The sequence below is a fragment of the Sceloporus occidentalis genome, unplaced genomic scaffold (assembly GCF_023333645.1).
Source record: "Sceloporus occidentalis isolate IW3139 unplaced genomic scaffold, rSceOcc1.0.p SCAF_5, whole genome shotgun sequence".
Classification (NCBI taxonomy): domain Eukaryota; kingdom Metazoa; phylum Chordata; class Lepidosauria; order Squamata; family Phrynosomatidae; genus Sceloporus; species Sceloporus occidentalis.
Window position 1 is genome coordinate 19074494 of NW_028316985.1, and position 19201 is coordinate 19093694.

The 19201-nt window shown below is 38.1% G+C and overlaps 1 protein-coding gene across 9 annotated transcripts in view; it reads right to left on the bottom strand.

Annotated features, from left to right (window-relative positions):
- LOC149311727 (ELKS/Rab6-interacting/CAST family member 1) overlaps positions 1 to 19201 on the bottom strand; it is a 266847-nt gene that overhangs the window by 31669 nt on the left and 215977 nt on the right. For all 9 annotated transcript variants that reach the window (XM_089527772.1, XM_089527771.1, XM_089527770.1 and 6 more), the window contains one exon: positions 102 to 203. In XM_089527772.1, coding sequence (XP_089383898.1) covers positions 102 to 203 — 102 coding nt within the window. The remainder of the gene's footprint in view (positions 1 to 101; positions 204 to 19201) is intronic.

Sequence of the window (19201 nt, forward strand, 5' to 3'; positions counted from 1 at the left end):
TTCTATTTTGGGACAATTGCTTCTGGTCCCATGTACTGTACATTATCAGAACACTTCTAAAAAATAAGGACACTTTAAAAAGAAAAGTAAAATAGTCTTACCTGATCTGGGGAGGGTTTATGGTTAGTTTGGTTGGAATGAGATGATGATTTGAGATGATCGTCGTCGTAGTTATCTGCCATCAGTTTCATGCGATTTTGAGTCTACAGTGGACAGAAAAACTGGTCTTCAGTATGAATTTATTAAATTTGCACTATATATTAAATACAGCATCAGGTATAAACAGAAATAACATAATATTATGATTATGATTTATAACCTCCCTTTCCTCCAATATAGGGATTGAAGGTGGCTCACAGCAAATTTGAAACCATAAAAATTAATAACAATACAAAAACATTTAAAAGTATATAGAAATTAAATATTAAACAATTTATAACATCAAAAACATTAACCATCAAAATAGTAAATGTTTACACCACCACATGTATAAATATTTAGTTGTGATTCAAACTACCTCAAGAAAAAGTTCACATCATATGCTATGGATGGCTCTTAAGGTCATTGGAGTGCCATCACAACTGACAGTCCTCAGGAGGCTACTGTTAGAACATAATTTGGAGAAACAGAATGGTTCCCAATTGGCAAGGGGTAAGGCAAGGCTGCATTCTATGACTCTATATGTTCAACTTGTATACAGAAAAAAATCACATGAAGAATAGTGTGATGTCCTGCCAGGACTGCTTGAATTTCCCCCTGCATTTTCTTTCGTGTTGGTTCAGGCCATAGATTATTTTAGTGTAGAAAAGTTCTTTGTATTAGTTTGTGGAAGGAGCTGTAGGATTCCCCTGCATTATTTCCAGGTTTGGTTTGCCCTTTCCCAGCATGCTCTGCTGTAGCTGGAGGTTTTTAGTGGGGGAGCAGTCTTTTGCTGAGAGCAGGCAGAGAGCTGTCTTTTGGTGGCAAGCAGGCCCAGACAGCCGGAAAGGGCATTTCTTACAACTCAGCCAAATTAGTTACCAACTCAGCCGAATTAGTTACCATCAGCAAGAAAATAAAGGAGTTCAGGAGCTGAAAGACCCTGCACCAGCTCCATTGAGTGAGGAGAGCAAACCATCAGACCCAGAAAGATGACAACCTGAAGATTGCTGCAACTGTAAAGTACCTTTTGTTTAGAGCTGGGGAGGAGAAAACTCTTTATTTTGTCCTTTAAATTAAATTTCCCCCCTTTTAAACTTTACATTCAGCTTCAGAGTCTTTTTTGGGTAGAAGAGTTTGATCTCACCAGGGTACCGGCGTTGCACACCCATACCTGCCACCACCTTTAGTTGGGTGTGTCTTCACAAATAGAGTTAGAAGGAGGAGGAGTAAATCTAAGCTATGCGGACGACACCATATTACTAACGGAAAATACCACAGACTTGGAACAATTACTAAGGAAGGTCAAAGATGAAAGCGCAAAGACAGGCCTGATGCTGAACTCAAATAAAACAATAATAACGACCACAGAAGAAATACAACATAGGCAATGAAGAAATTGAAATAGAGTTCCCATGTGTAGGATCAAATGTTGATCAGAATGGTGACTACAGTCAAGAAATAAGAAGAATAGGAACGGAAAGGGCAACTATGAAACCACTAGATAAGTGTTAAACAATAACTGTTATCTTAAGAGTATGATTTTATGACCTGAGATCATGAATTTATTGCAAAATATTCTTCTTAGTATTAAATGTTACACTAGTATTGCAATCTAATAATAAGATTTCAATGAAAATGGAGCTGTTAGGGAAAAGACTCAGCCAATAAAATAATCTAATATGGTAATAAAACTTACAGCCCTGCAAATATACTGTTTGTTCCCATGGATATATTGTGCAAATTTTATAAATTTTAAACTATCTCAGGTGTTTTTGTAGAAAAACAGTGGCTACGATCACACTTTAAAATGGTTCATCAGACTGGAGAGGACTTCTAATTATACATGATGCTTGTAAGAATCTTAATATTTAGGGACAAACAAATGATAATGAATGGAAGAAGTAATTTTTACTGCCATAACTACAGCAAAAGCCTGATTCTCTATACCTCAAAACTGGGAGATTTGCATATTTTTAAATTTTTATATAATTTTATATAAATAATTTTATATTTCCTTTTCAGATGATTTTGTGTGAGATCCTGTATCTTTGAACATATCTCCACAGATTTTGGAAAGATTGTTATGACAGGGGGCTTTATAGGCACCCTCACTTAATAGGATCCTATATGTTTTCCCCTTTGATTGACATACTGCGTTTTTTATTTGCTCAATTCTGTACTATTTATTATTTTGCCACTGCTTTCATAGTAGTCAGCTATGCTTCCTGCTTCAGCTGCTGGTATTTTAACGTAATGCATTCTGTATTTTAATTGTTGTAAAAATGAACTCTTGCAAGTTAGCAAAAATTAATAATGACCATCCTGCCAGTGCTAAGCCCCCCTCAACCTAAAAAGAAAAGGACATGCCAGTGAGTATAAAGCTTATGTTCTCACTTCTTTCTCTCTCCTTTTCCCTATGCAGCAGATAGGTTTTCAGAACCTTTTGCTTCTGGTTTTAATTAAAGACAATAAGATTTGTTGTTTGGATGTGTCTGTTAAAGAAAAGGAAGGCATGCAAGCATGAGGCTCACAGCAGATTATTCCTCCTTGTGTGCGTCATGGTTTAGTGTGACATGCATAAATGCAGCAAGTAAATAAATATAAACAGCATCTTCTCATTTAAAGGGAGATTTATAAAAGTTGTGTTCACTATAATGAGATACAAATCAAAATATTAAAGGTAAATTAAAAACCATTTTCTCAAAATAAAAAATTGGCAAAATAGATTCTCTTGCAACTGTTCAAAACTGTGTAAAAAGGTTTTCCTGGATGGAAACTGTGATGCCTGAAGCAGCCCTGGGATCTGATATGCTTTTGTTCTATATGACATGGAGGAGAAAGCTTTTTCTATGGACTTCACCTTTCCTCCCAGACTTTCCCAGAGCGCAGTGCTTCTGCAACTGTTTATTAAATATTAAAATGACCTATTTTTGATAACCAACAATACATTTCTAGTATTTGAGTTTCTTCTGGATTCTGAACAGTTGTAATGCGCCCTTGATGTCATGGGACAGAAAATTAGCTGTCAGACCCACCAAAGTTACTCAGCCCAGAATAGGGTTACAATGACCTGGATCAGAAGTAACAACATTTGTTCAATAAATAATGGCATACAGACCCAGTAATTAGCCACATGTCAGACTTCGGAGAATACAGTACATCTTTCTTAAACCAGTTTCCTATGAGGTCTGGACAAATAAATGGGTTAAGGTGCTTACAAAACCAGAGCCGCTTCTAATTTGATATCAGAGATCTGAGAAAGCTCTTAAATAGTTTCCTACACAGAAATCACATGAAATGGTGGCTTAAGAAATTAAGAGGGGGGAAAGCCCTAAAACTAAAATATGTTTAAAAAACTAAAGAAAATGATATGTGTAGCTAAAGGTGTGTGCAAATGGAGGAAGGAGTGGTTGGGTCAATAATGTCTTTAAAACTGAATTAGAATCATTATCTCTAAGGTGGCTAAAGGATAAAAGATAACATGTGATATGCATCCAGTTTTACCTAGCCAAGAACCCAGACTTTATAATGAAAACTAAATACTACATTATTGTTGCTGTTAGTTTATATTATGGCTATAGGCATACTGCAAATATTCCTTAAGTCTTACATAATAATCATCTCAAGTGACATGTTCTTTTGATCTTGAATTATAGCTTGTTGCATCACCAGACATTTGAACAGCATGAAATACAACATTGTGGTAAACATTCTCAGACTTTAGACCTTGTTTACAGATCGGGAAATAAAAGGAGAAACACCTGCCCTTCCTGTTGCCTCATCCTCTTAGATGTGGTAATGTGATGTCCAAGCTCATGCATCACTGAAATGACTAGTCATGAGCACTTCTTTTAAAAGAGATATGGCTGAAAAAAAGTCCAATTATATTACTTAAAATGTTGGAATGTGCTATTTCATGCTCTTGCAATATAAACCACAGAAATAACATGGATAATAAATCTGTCTATCACTGTTCACGTAGATAATGTTTTGATATGGTTTCAGAGCATTATAAGAAAATGTGAGAATATTTCTATTACTAGAAATACCAACTTGTCTTCTTTTGATTTCCACATTCACTGTACATAGATTTATATTCTGAAGCAACACTTTATAGCAATGTTTTTGAACAAAATACTAGCTATAAACACAATAGCAGAATTAAATTAACTCTTTTCCAGGCAGTTGACTTCTCAGGTGGATGCGACGGTCAGAGGCACCTGCTATCAGCTTCGGCCGATACACCAGCTGCGACCCTACCTTGACCGGGGGGACCTTGAAACTGTGGTACATGCTCTGGTAACCTCTCGATTGGATTTCTGCAATGCGCTCCACGTGGGGCAACCCTTGTACCAAACTCGGAAGCTTCAAATAGTTCAAAATATGGCAGCCAGGTTGGTCTCTGGATTTTCCAGGGCCGACCACATAACACCGATTTTGAAAGACCTTCATTGGCTGCCTGTTTGCTTCCAGGCACAATACAAGGTGTTGGTTATGACCTATAAAGCCCTAAATGGCTTGGGCCCAGGGTACTTGGAGGACCGCCTCTCCCCATATAATCCGCCCCGCACTCTCAGGTCATCTGGTAAGGATCTGTTGAGAATCCCTTCCTCCAGATATAAGTCAACCTCACAGAGAGGTTTTTCCATCTCGGCACCTGGGATCTGGAACACCCTTCCAGAGGATCTCCGTGCCACCTCCACTTTAGATCTCTTTAAAAAGAGATTGAAAACTTTTTTATTTCATCAAGCTTTCCCCGAAGTCCCATGTTAACATGATCCTTCCCTATAATTATGTGATAACTTCAAATATTCCAGCTGGCGTGGTTGTGTTTTAGCGATTTTAATATGGAATGTGTATTCTGTAATGTTTTATTAACCTTTGTATGAATTGTGTATTGATCATTGTATTTTTATCCTGTATTGTATATTGAATGTTTTGTACACCGCTGTGATCTAATTTTGGAATAGCGGTGTAGAAATAAAACTTATTATTATTATTATTATTATTATTATTATAAAAAAACTTCCACTGAATGCCTTAGTAGTCCCCCCTCCCAATCCCAATAAAAATTCTAACAAATTGTGAGATAAAAAAATATCCACGTGGAGAGGAGTGTTTCTGGGTGCATAATCAAAGATAATCTACAATAAGCAAATACCAAGAACCAGAAAACACAGGTTCACATGTTTGACTGAATGTCAGCTCTCCTTTTTTGCAATATAAATCCAAAATAAATGCAATTGATATTTTGTGATGACTTCATTAAATGCTTTTTGCTAGTCAAAAAAAGGGTTCCTGGCAGGTGGCTAAAAGTCACAGACATTGTTTGTAACTCTTCAAGTGAAAATGTCATAAAATGACTTGTCTTTTAGGTTTACTTCTTTGTGCATTATGCCAGAAAGCATGACTCTGAGGGACAAAGATCTTCCATTTGTATGATTGAGGCTTAATTTATGCCAGTAATAGTTAACCTTTTCAGGGCTGCGTGCCTGAATTAATTATTTTTTTGGCAGCGGGTAGCACCTAATGCCGGGACTTCTGCTCTCTCAGGGCAGGACTTCTGGGGTGGGCTTTCTCCCCCCACCTTTCCCCAGCAGTCTCTGAAAGACAGCTAAAAGCCAAAGGCCTGGAAGAGGGATGGGCGAGTGTCCGTTCCTCCTTCTCCTGAGTTTTCCCAACCCCCAGCTTTCCCAGCGGAGGCAGCTGGAAGCTAAGAAAGGACACTGGGGAGGAGAAGGAATAGGCACATGCCTGTTCCTCCTCCTTCCTCAGCTTTCCCAACCCCCAGCTGTCCCCCTGGAGGCAACTGGGGGCTAGGCAAGGTCCCTGGGGAGGAGGAGGAATAGGTACGCGCTGTTCCTCCTCCTCCTCCCAAACCTTTCCATGCCCCCAGCTGTCCCTCTGGAGGCAGCTGGGAGCTGGGAAAGGTTGCTGCGGAGGAGTAATGGGTGCACACCGGTCATTCCTCTTCCCCCCGTCCTTTTCCTGGCCCCCAGCTGTCTCTGAGACCTTATGGTATATATTTTAATTTTAAAATGTATAGCCTGTTGTAATTGGTAAAAGCCATCACTGGAGCTAATACAGTCCACCCTTGCCTTAGGGTGTAAGGTAAAAAGCGCATATGCTTGAGCCACATTAGATATAATGGGGCTCATCCATGCCACGTAGCCATGGGCGCGGGCACCATTCTCCCGATGTCCCGGTGGCTTCTGCGTAATCTGTAAGCTGCCTATAATGAGCCTGCTTATGGTGCGGGCTCACTGTACATTTTAAAGACATTACAATATGCAAATATGCAATATTTTTACATTATTAAGCAAGGATCCAGGATAAGCCAGGTTATAAACGGTGCTTAAGATTTTTGGTTTTTTGGGCTATGTGGCCATGTTCTAGAAGAGTTTATTCTTAACATTTTGCCAGCATCTGTGGCTGGCATCTTCAGAGAATGCTGGTATGGAAGAGAATGGGGTATATGTTGTATGTATGTGTGTATATATTGTGTGACCCTGTATAGGGAGGAATGATTTCCACGTTAATCAGTGTATTGTTCTGTTGTTGAATGCAAGGCTTCAAGGTGGGAGCATATGCAAAGAGGATAAATATCTGATCATTGTCTGCTGGGAAAACCCCTGATCCTGGCTGGTTTTTTTCCTTTTGGATTTTGCTGGGTCTTGATTTTACTGTTTTTCAGGACTGGTAGCCAAACTTTGCTAACTTTAAGGGTTTCTTCTTTCCTGTTGAAGTTGTCTTGGTGTTTGTGGATTTCAATGGCTTTCAGCCAAAAACTATCAGGTCAGAATGCACATTAATAAAAGTACATTAATTTAGAATTGGAACATCACACAGAATTGTTTGTGGTTATATGGGAATAAGAATGCAGCAGTATTGAATATCAAGCACCAGCAAAACAACTTTCCACATCCATATAAAGTATACAGAAAGGAGTCTAGAATATCTTTGAAATACAGCTCAAAAAGATTTCATGCAATGAATGTTTTCTTAAAACAGCTGATAAGTCAGTCTTTGTAGGAGGTGTCCTAGACAGATAAAATGCCTATAAACGTAAGGGATTTGTTGCACAGGCCACTCATTATCAATTCATAAAAGCAGCCATTGTCCTGACCCAGCTGCCTACATTACATATCTATGGAAGAACTTCTCCACTGTTCCTTCTGCACCAATAGGAGGAAGGAAGCAAAGAACATACTGTATGCCTTATTTGATTAGTATGCTTGTCTTCTTTGTCTTGCAAGCTTTAAAGTCATAAACAAACCTATGTCTGACAAACATAATTTCCAAAGCTTACTAGGAAATGGGGAACATGGAGAGATAGATGGGGCAAAAATAATTTAACGTGTGCATGTGTGTGTTTATGCATATATATACACAGGGAGGGGGGAGTGCAGATATAAGAAGTAAAGCCTTTACTCCAAGTGTAAGATGTCTTTGGTATTTAGAAAGCTTGGTATTTAGAGAGTTGCTTACTTCCATACTGAATCCAAAGGATCAGGTGTATGTATGGGGGGGGGGGGGGGGAGAAAGGCAAACACAGTAATAATTTGTAGACCCAGTGGCTTCAAATTCCCCAGCATTCTGAAGATATCTGAAGACATTTCTAATATAGTCAACGTGACCTGCTTTCAGCTTCGCCATTACAACAAACAGACTGAAAATGACTAAATTATACAGTAGTTCCCTTTGAAAGGGCTACTACACTTGACAGATGCTAAGCATACTGCTTTGTATATGCTTATTAATATATAGTAATTATATTTTAGATATTCCGTTAAAGCAAGGATCACAACCTATTCATATTTATTTATAAGTTACATTTATATGCCGCCTTTCTGTCAATGGGGTCAAGGTGGTATACATGGCTCTCCTCCCCACTTTATCCTCACAACTCAATGAAGCTCATTATGATGGGAAACAATGACTTGCCATGGGGTCACCCAGTGAGTTCCATGGCTGAGCAGGGACTTGACAAGACATGTCCAGAGACAGTGGTCCAAAACATACTGCAAAAATAATCCAGTTTGAGATTGCTTTAACTATCCTGGCTCAGTGCTATGGTATTCTGGGAACTGTAAGTTTGTGAGACATTTAGCCTTCTCTGCCAGAGAGCTCTGATGCCACAGTAAACTACAATTCCTAGGATTCCCCAGCACGGAGCCAGGGCACTTAATGCAGTCTCAAATGGGATTATTTCTGCAGTATGTTTTGGACCCTAGTCCAAATTCCTGATTATCGCACCATATTGGCTCTTGCAGCAGAAACACTTGCAACTGTGTTTTGGAGTATGAGGTTTGATAACAGTACCTGCTCTTATAGCACAATAAATCTTGTTGATGTGTCTTTTGTGTACTCACATTTTAAAACTTTAATTGCCAGAACAGGAATTTTAGGGGTCTTTTTAGAGAAGTGGGAGAAACTGCTGAAGTAAGGGATTTCAAAAGACACATGGCAAGATCTAAACAGCCCTGAAATTAATGATGTGTCAGTATGGTTGTCTATAATTTCAATTTCCTCATCTGGATTTTCTAGCACTAAGTAAATTAACCTAATGAAAATAGGCAATTTGGAGCCAATGCACATGTTACTTTGCCAGCTGAAAGAAAATTGAGAAGTACAGCTCAGCAATGCAGGTAGACGTTATAAGAAATAGTTCAGCTGTCATACATATTTTAGTGATAGGAAGCATATGCAAAAATATGAACTACTTGTATAGCTATACTGCAGTGCATCTAAAATGACATCTAGTATGAAGTAAAACAATAATATAAAAAGAGCAAACGATTACTGTAATTGTTTAATAACTATCTAAATAATATAATCTGTGCTAACCTACTGTAAGGAACCGAGACATTTATGACAGAAATACAGGATTCTCAGCTCCATTCCACCTTCACTCCATCGTTAAGGACAGGCAACAGTAACCTGGGACATACCCAATCACAAATCATTAGTTATGTATGGTGGCAATGCAGAATCCAAGTTTTGTGGGGGCCCTGGCAAGATGCCCTTAATAGCCTCTACTCTGAATTGGACTCCTCCTCACCAGAGTCATCACTGGGTACTCAATTGTGCCCAGACCACAATATTGCTGAGCAGGAGAGGTCAGGGTGAATGGGGGGAGAATGTTCTTTTCTCTACTCATACAGCTGGGAAAGACAGATGAGCAGGAAGTGATATCCAGAGGAAAAGTTGCAGTCAAGAAGGTTTGCAATGACCCCTGTAGGGCTGTGGGCCTTGGTAGATGCCCCAGATGCCAGCTCATCACAGACAACTGTGATTATCCCAGTTAATAGTGATTTTGCTCCTGGATCAAAAAGAAGCTCAACCAAACCCTTCATTGACTATAACTTGGAAGACTATATTTGACTTGGTGTATCGCAAGTTGTGGTTCTTTAAATTAAATCAAATCATACCTTCCATAAAAACAGATTTATACTAACCCAGTTGAAAAATTATGTAAGTTATGAAGGCATGAATTCCAGTTTTAGCTACCTGAATTTATTAATTAAATATTCTACCACTGTTATCTGGAACTTTAATAGCAGACTAGTTTCACTAATGACAGTTCACTAACAACTGGTGAAAATGACAGCTATTTAAAGGCAAAGGAAAAAAACCTTTTATCATAAAAGCATGGTGAAGCAGACTCAAGGTAATCACGACAAGTTTTATATCATCACTTCTACCACATCGAAATGATGCTGCCTGTTTCTGATTTGCAAGTGAATTATTCAGATTCAATTGAGATCCTTATTCATATCCAATAAGAGGATACTCTAGAACGTACTTTTCTGAACCTTCTTGTTACAAGAAGGTTCAGAAAGCATGTTGTTGTTGTTGCTATCCCACCCTTTCCCCAAAGATCTTACAAGATTAAAAACAGTTACACCTTTTAGGCTGTTAGGATTACTTTTTTAATTTCACATTTTGTTTTTATAAACCAGCAATTTTCCTAAAGCTTCAAGGTGTCATGCATTGACAGAAAAAACCAACTATCCGCATCCCAATTCCAGGAACTGTTCCTTGCAAGGAAGGGAGAAAGAAAAAGAAACCAATAGATACAAATTCCTGGATTCTAAAGTGATGGGGACTGCTCAATGTCAGCTTAACACAGGCTGTCTGCAAGAGACTAGGAACAACTCTGTATGCACACATGAATGTTCCTGTGTCTGCATTATATAAACAGTGCTGATAGCAACATTATTTAAAGAAACAAAACTATTTGTGCCTGCTATTACTTCTGGCAGAGAAATAATCCAAAATGGTTTAATTTAAAAGAAAATGACAGTCTTGACTCACTTCTACTTTTTAAAAAATATATAATATTGTTAGCTGTCTTTGTACTTTTTTTTTTTTAAAGCCTAGTAAGCCTGTTTTCTGGAGCGACAAGGAGAGGGTGACATCTATACAGATCAGGACGCAGAGAGGTGTGTCTTAGAAGACTACCAGTAATCACAGGTTTCCTCATATAGGGTGAACACAATTTTCTACTACTTTCAGAATTTTTTGAGACATATGCTAAATCATTATTTTTTTATACTCATATCCCATTTGGTTTAAGTGAGCAGTCTACTTTTTTAAAAAAAGCACTAGTAGTAAGTTTTTAAAATTTCATATTTAAACAGCTGTGAAATAACTATAGTGAGATAGGTTTTTCTGATATTAAAAATTGCTAGTGGATAAGCAAAGTGACTAACTAGCCTCTCCCTCAAAGATCCAGAATCAGTTTCACCCAAGCAAAATGTATCGAGAAAAATGTACAAATAAATAAATAAATAAATAAATGGTGAACATTATTTCCTGAACGGTGTTTCAAATCAAAGCACACATGTCTGGACAGGCTTTCACATTAGGTTTTCCCGGTAATTATTGCTAATTGGAGGGAAAACCTTCAAAACAGACTTCACCATACTCCAAGGAATGATCAAAGGTCTGGAAACCAAGCCATATGAGGAGCTGGAGTATGCTAAGGTTGGAGAAAATAAGAGAGGTGACATGACAGCCATCTTTGAATATCTGAAGAGATGTCATGTAGAAGGTGGAGTGAGTTTGTTTTCTGCTGCTCTAGAGATTAGAACACAAATAAAGGGATCCAAATTTCAACATTTGGAAGAAGTTCTATGCTTCCTTAAATATGGAAAAGCTTGGATGACTGATTCAAAAGCCAGAAATACTGTTCTGCATTTGTCATGCATTTAATTTTTAGTTTTATGTGCTCGGGAAAGAACCTGCCTGGAAGGGAGCTAGGTTTTGGTCTAGAGATCCTGATATGTTGATGCATATTCTGTCAGTCAGCCATGGAGTTTCCAGCCTGAGGCACTTGCAGCATGAATGGAAATTTATTATTAATTTTTCCGAACAGGATTTAGGCAAGGAACAGATGGGCAAGAAGGGGCGGCTTCAAGCTCTGAGGTGGTGTTCCAACATGGTTTGGTTTTCCCTGAAAATCTTCTTTCCCATGCTTTATGGGTCTTTGCCATAATGTTATCTCAAGGGGAAGCGAATACAATATGTAATTTAGCTGTTTGATTTTGATCAAGGAACTCATGCCCTATGAGGGGCAGCTGAGATGAGAAGGTTAAGAGGTAACATGATCACCATGTTTAAATTTTTGATAGGATGTCACATTGAAGAAGAAGCAAGCTTGTTTTCTGCTACTTCAGAAACTAAACAAAACAAACAAACAAACAAACAAGCTTCATTTATATACCGCTTCATACCGCCTAAGCAGTGTCTAAGCGGTTTACAACTGTACGCTAATTTGCACCCAACAATCTGGGTACTCATTTTAGCGACCTTGGAAGGATGCAAGCCTGAGTCAAGCTTGAGCCCTTTTGCTTGTCTTGAACTTGCAACCTTGTGGTTTTGAGTGAGTGGCTGCAGTACAGGCATTTAACCACTGCACCACCAGAAACTAGGACATGGACCAATGGATTCAAACTATTACTATTATTATTATTAACCTTTATTTATGAAGCGCTGTAAATTTACACAGCGCTGTACATACAATATTTTTAATTAGACGGTTCCCTGCCTTCGGGCTTACAATCTAAAAAGACATGACACAAAAGGAGAAGGGAGTGGTGGAGGGAAAGCGTAAGAGGTCCAGCAGTTCTTGGATGTCTTTGGCAGTTCATGGTATTACAGTTACATAGATTACAGTTGTAAACCGTTTAACCATTTAAGGGACGCCATTTACTACTCCATTGTATTTAATGGAACTTGAGCATTCATGGATTTTGGTATCCATGGGAGGAGGGGTCCTGGAACCAAAGCTTAGCAGATACCAGGGGCCCATTGTATTAGATTAATTTGACAACAACTACAGGAAAAGAGATTCCACCTAACCATTAGGAATAATCTGGGCTGCTGACGCACTGCAAAATTAATACAGTTTGACACTACTTTAATTCTCATGGCTCCATCCTATGTGGATCCTATCTTGGGATGTCTATCTTGTAGTCTTCTTCTGCCTTCCCATCCACTGCTGCACAATCATGAATAAAGTGCAGTATGCCAGCATAATAACAGATAGCTGTGCAGACATAGGATATAGTATTCGAGGCCAAGTCTTCAAAATCCATTAATTAGGACATATTTCAAAATTCATGTCAGTACCAACTTGAATTAAGTTAAATTCAGTAATGACTAAATATTTTGTAGTATTCTATAAGGATTCTCTCATTCAGTTCCCTATTCGCATTCTTCACACAGTATCATATTCCTACCTACTTGACGAGCAAATTGGTTACTCTTAAAGAGAAAGAAAGAGTTCTGCCAAAGACATTGTGCTTCTTTAATTTCTGGGCACATTTATATTTAAGCTTGGATGAGGAGAAATATTTCAGAAAGAAGATATGCCATTACTGTTGTTTTAATTTAATGTTTCTAAGCTTGTAGCTGCAGGACTGAGTTTTAATATAGAGATGAATTTATAACACCATTTACCAGGCCATTCTAGTAAACTGAGCTGCTTATTCCAGCTTGGTTGTCAATTTTCATTTCCTTGTATCATTCAATGGATGAAGTGCAAATGTTACCATATATTCTGGCTATAGTTTAAATGCCCTCCCCTCAGGTAGTATGTTGCTTAAACTGGTTTGTGGTAGAATAGTGGTTGAGAGGCCCCACTGATTTGGAGTTGGAAGAGTGAATAATACTGCTCCAGGAAAACAATGCTGAAAGCTATCTAACAAACTCCAGATGTGCTGATGAGTGCAAGCCAGTACATTTGGATTATAAGTCACAGTTGAGCCCTGCTGTATGTACAGAAAGACACTTATTCTGGAATTAATGTAACTCTAAAAAACTCAGCCTGCTTGTGTACATTTTATCTCCCAGATATGTGTCACAACATATTTCTCAAATCATTTGATGTTGATTATAGTTTATCACAATGTAAAGATGTGTTCTGCAGTTTAGAGTTGTCAGTAAAAGCCACAGACAAGAGAGATTTTCCTCTGATGTCCGTAGTGCTTTGGATTTCTGAGGTTTACCATCACAAGGCCTTTAGATAGGGTTGCCATAATTGTCCACTATTACCAGGGACAAAATGTGGAACAAATTCGAGACCAAACTGTAGGACAACTGCAGGACAAAACTCAGCCCAAAATGTAGGACATTTAAGAAAATGGAGGACCTTAATTTTTTCCTATATCTTCATTAATCAAAATGCAAACTATAGCCAAGGAATCAGAAGACTAGGCCTTGGGAAGAAAGCTATGAAGGCAATAAACAAGCTCCTCAAGTGTAAGGATGTATCAATGAATACAAAAGTCAAAATCATCCATCTCATTGTATTTCTGAGTTCTATGTATGGTTGGGAAAGCTGCACAGTGAAAAAAGATGAAAGGAAGAAAAACAACTCAATTGAAATCTGGTCCTGGAGCATAGTTCTACAGATAAACAAACAAACAAAAACCAAACAGCTTTATTTATATACTGCTTCATATTGAACTAGCAGTGTCTAAACAGTTTACAACTGTAAGCTATATAACTGTAATATCATGGACTGCCAAAGACATCCAAGAGCAAAGGTCTGAACTCTCACTACAAGCTAAGATGGCTGAATTGAGACTGTTGTACTTTGGACACACCTTGCAAAGGATATGAATCAAATATTTAACTTTAGTGAAAATCTTCCTCTAGTTTTAGTCATTTTAATTTCATATTTGTCAAATTAATCTAATACAATGGGCCCCTGGTATCTGCTAAGCTTTGGTTCCAGGACTCCCCCCTCCCATGGATACCAAAATCCATGAATGCTCAAGTTCCATTAAATACAATGGAGTAGTAAATGGCGTCCCTTAAACAAAATAGCAAAATCAATGTTTTCTTTTTAAAATTTATATTTTTAAAAATAATTTCAAGCCATGAATGGATGAATCTCTGCATAAAGAATCCGTGGAAAAGACTGTAATATTGTAAATTAATATAATGGATGGGGTAAAGAACTGGGCGAAGAACCTGCTGTTTTATTTACTTCCTCTGCTTCCTCTGTTATCCACTCACTAGATAACCTTACAGAGCTATTGTTCCTCAACCCCAAACCATCATCCACAGCAGCCTTCCCCTAACTTTCTTTCAAGATGTCTTATGTTGTATCCAACCTTCCCAACCACTGACCATACTAGTTGGAGATGATGGGGACTGCTGTCCAACAGTTCTGAAGAACTTGGGTTATACAACGAAGACACTTTGACCACTCTAAGACACAACAAATTCGTCATTGTGTTGCAGCTTAACTGTCTGCTCTTGTATGGTATAAGATGGCTTTGCCATCACAACACACAACATATCCATGTCCTCCATATAATCCCTCATCTTTACTTCCATTTCTGTAACTAGAATGCTGTATTTCTACCAAGTTCTCTAAGAAAACAAACAAGTATGCATTAATAAAAAAAACAAAAAACTTTTATTTCTATCCCCCTTTTTGTTAAAAACAATCAAAGTGGCTTACAAGAGTAAAAATACATCCATATATACAAAATATCCCCCCTTTAAAAGACAATTAAACAATATAGAATTTAAAATTACATAATAATTAAAACCAATAAAAGTGGCAGAGTCATAATACAAATGTGTCTGTGTGTGTGTGTGGGGGGGCAATCATCACATGACCAAGTAGTTTATTCTGGAAAGGCCTGCCAGAAGAGATCCGTCTTGATAACTTTCTTGAAGCTGTCTACTGTAAGTTGGTGATTTGACGGATCTCGTCCGGCAGGCCGTTCCACAGGCTGGGAGCGGTTGCAGAAAAGGCCCTCTGGAAAGTTGCAGTCAGTCTAGTTTTTATAGGTAGCAATAAATTCTTCCCAGAGAACCTGACAGTAAGGGGCTGATTATATGGAAATAGGCGATCCTTTAGATAGATTGGGCCCAAGCCATGTAGGGCTTTAAAGGTAATAACCAACACCTTGTACTGTGCTCGAAAACTAATAGGCAGCCAGTGAAGTGACTTTAATATTGGTGTTATATGGTCACTCCTAGATGTTCCAGTGTTCAACCTGGCCACCATATTCTGTACCAATTGAAGTTTTTGGACTAGGCACAAGGGTAGCCCCATGTAGAGCGCATTGCAAAAGTCAAGTCTTGAGGTTACCAGTGCATGTACTACAGTTTTGAAGTCATCCAATTCCAGGAAACTGCGCAGCTGGCGTATCAGCCAAAGTTGATAGCAGGCGCTCTTGACCGTCACATTCACCTGATTTCTCATCTGAAGCGACGGATCAAGAAGCACCCCCAGACTGCGAACACAGTCCTTTGAGGAGAGCATGAACCTCTCTAGGACTGGAGGTTGCAGCCCAATACCTGGTTTAGGAGCCCCTACCATAAGTATCTCTGTTTTGTCTGGATTCAGCTTGAGTTTGTTTTCCCTCATCCAATCCATTACTGCCTCAAGACACTGACTGAGGGGAGAAATGCCATCTGTCGTTGTCTCTGATGCCCTAGACATGGAGAAATATATTTGGGTGTCATCAGCGTACTGATAACACCCCACCCCATGTCTATGGATGATTTCTCCCAGCGGCTTCATATAAATGTTAAATAGCATCAGGGACAGGATGGCACCCTGAGGGATGCCACAGTTAAGCTCCGTTTTTGAGGAGCAACTGTCCCTGAGCATCAGGGAACCTGCCTGAGAGGAAGGAACTGGAAATTAGAAGAGGAAATTAGGTAAAACTGGAAAACTATGCCTTATGCAATACCTACTCCCAAGTTTTTGTTTTGTTTTGAACACATTGTTCTGTGTCTGAAAGGGAATGCAGCTTAAGTTTCAGTGAGTGGCATTTGACTGGGAGACCTGAGGAAAATTGGATTCAGGTCAGCTCCAGTTTGGCCATCTGTTTAATCTTTCTCAGCATTATTTCCCGATGGTCAAAGTAGTACACAATTCTGATAAAAACTTTTGTTCCTTCTTCTTCCTTTTCCCCTTTCCAATAATCAAACCTGATTTGCCTTTCCCTTGTAGGTCTTCTGCTTTTTATGATGCTGTGGGGATTCTATAAACTTTTGACTTTCCTGATCCCACTCAGAATCTCCAGTGCTAATAAATCAGCCAAGGCTTTCAGGTTTTTTTCCCCCCCTGTTAGTTCCTTCATCCTTCCCTCTTTCTCTGGTTTTGCCAGTGATTTGTGATACTACTTCAGCTGTCTAGCTGACCTTAAAATACTACCATCACCAAGGATCACAGAATAACTGAATAAACTGTTTATGATTCTCTAGTTTGGGGTAGGATGTTGCCTCACCATTCCCCAGAACGCTATGAGAAACTGTAGAAACATAGAATCTTAGACATAAAAGGGCCATAAGTTTTAAAGTATAAAAACAAAAATTTATTTCAAAAGTATCAGTACCAGAATGATTTAAATAAAAACAGATTTTTTAAAAAAAATGAGGATTATGCCTTCATGTTGCTTAAGAATCTTTCAAGAGAGATGAATATATAGATAAGGTATATCCCATGAGTCCCTTTTTTAAGATAAACAAATGAGACAATGCAGCTTTCTTTAGTTATAGTGACATATCTCCATTTTCTCATGGACATCTTGGCAGTTTTCTGTACAAATACCTCCAACTGATGTGCTTGTGATGGTCAGAAGGGAACTACCATATATACTTGTTTATAAGTCGGCCTAATATATAAATTGGCAGCAGGTTTTAGAGCCAAAATTATGCATTTTTATATGACCCATGAATAAGTTAAGGGTAAAACTTAGGCATATGTAACTTAGAATGTAAAGAACAAAGCGAAGAAAAACAATGCCAAAGAACTTCCAAAATTCTGGCAGGCATAACTGTATTCACTCTAAACTGGCTTGATGGATGAGAAAGGAACTACAATAAATAATAATAATAATAATAATAATAATAATAATAATAAACAACTTTGTGGCTATATGATGTGTGGGGAGGTAACCAGCCGTGGGCAGGGCTAAGAAAACACACATATGTCAAAATGGATATAAAGACAAGAGTTAAGGTACAGTATTTACTCTTATCAAAAAAGAAACTATCTTCTTCTCTAAGCAGAGCAGTGAAAAGCGAGTTTAGTCTGCCCTGGGAAAATGTAAAATCGCTACTGACCCTTCTTGGTGGGCCTTTGAGAGGAAGTGCCATTGCTTTCACTATTTTCCCATCCAAGCATTCAAAAAGCTAGAAGTGGTGTTGTGTCAGAATGAGTAAAGGGGGTCAAGTGCTTCTTTTAGGTTCTCCAGGGACAGACTAAGCTCTTGCTTTTTGCCACTCTACTCAAGGAAGGAGACGATTCCTTTTTTGATAAGAGTTAAGGTATAATACTAACACTGACCTGTGGATGTCAACCCATTTTTTTTTTAACAAACATTTCAAGATTTACATATGAGTAAATACAGTAAAATGCAAACTACTACTTAGAGCAGGGGTGTAAAGCTAGAAACTTCTGAGAGCAAAAATGCTTGCCTTTCTAAATGTAGATTATTTGGATCCCAAATGTGACCAGAGCCAATGAAGAACTGGTTATAACTTTGGCACACACAATTGGTTTTCTGTTTCTGAGGAACTGCAAAATGATTTGCTATTTACTATAATGCTATGCATTTAATGAAAACTGATAAGCATCATCTGAGGAGAGAACTTGTTCTTGCCAAATTTCAGCTAATGCCAATGCCAGTGCTAGACAATAGCTTGTCTAAGAATTCACATAGTTCATGTGATCGTATTTGCAAAAATAACCAAATTTAGGATCTGTCTTCCTATATAATTTTTCATTGTTAAAGACTATAAAATGAAATGCATCACTGATACTCTTCAGATACCTGATCAGCCCTTCAAATAATTTCTCCACAAAATGAAGTTTATCATGCAAACCTCTATGGAATGTATTATAGAAGGTATTTCAAAGAGTTATCTATTATATTTCTATTATATCTATTTATAATATTACACCTATTTATATTTTCATTTTAACTTTTCAAAAATTATTATTAATTTATTGTATTCTCCCAACATGGGACTCAAAGAGGCTTACATATGAGACTGAAACAAAATACAATTAAAAAATTTGGTAAAAAACAGTTTTGAAAATGTAGGGCAAGTGATCCTTTGCATATTTCCGGATCCTTTTACATTCTATGTCATTCCTACAATTGTATAAATATGCTTTATAACCTGAGGCTTTAATATCAGTGTGTACTGCATCTGAAGAAGTGGGTTTATATCCATGAATACTCATGTTAAAATAAAAACCAGTGAGTCTTAAAAGTGCTGCCACAATCATTTTTTTCCTCCCCCCTCTTCTTTTTTATTCAGTTAAACACTGAAAGTCTGTTTAAATAAAAAGTTATTTGATTATCAGCAATAAATAAATAAATAAATCACAGACGGGGCCAATTGAGTCTGCCATGGCAAGGAGTTTTACCGTGGGGAGAAGGACAGGTTGCTCACCTGTAATGGTATTTCTTCGAGTGGTCATCTGCGAATACATACAAATCCCGCCCGTCCTCCCCTCAGCGTCCTGCTCTACACTGGCTCATTCTCATGTCGCTTATGCGGCGTAAATTTC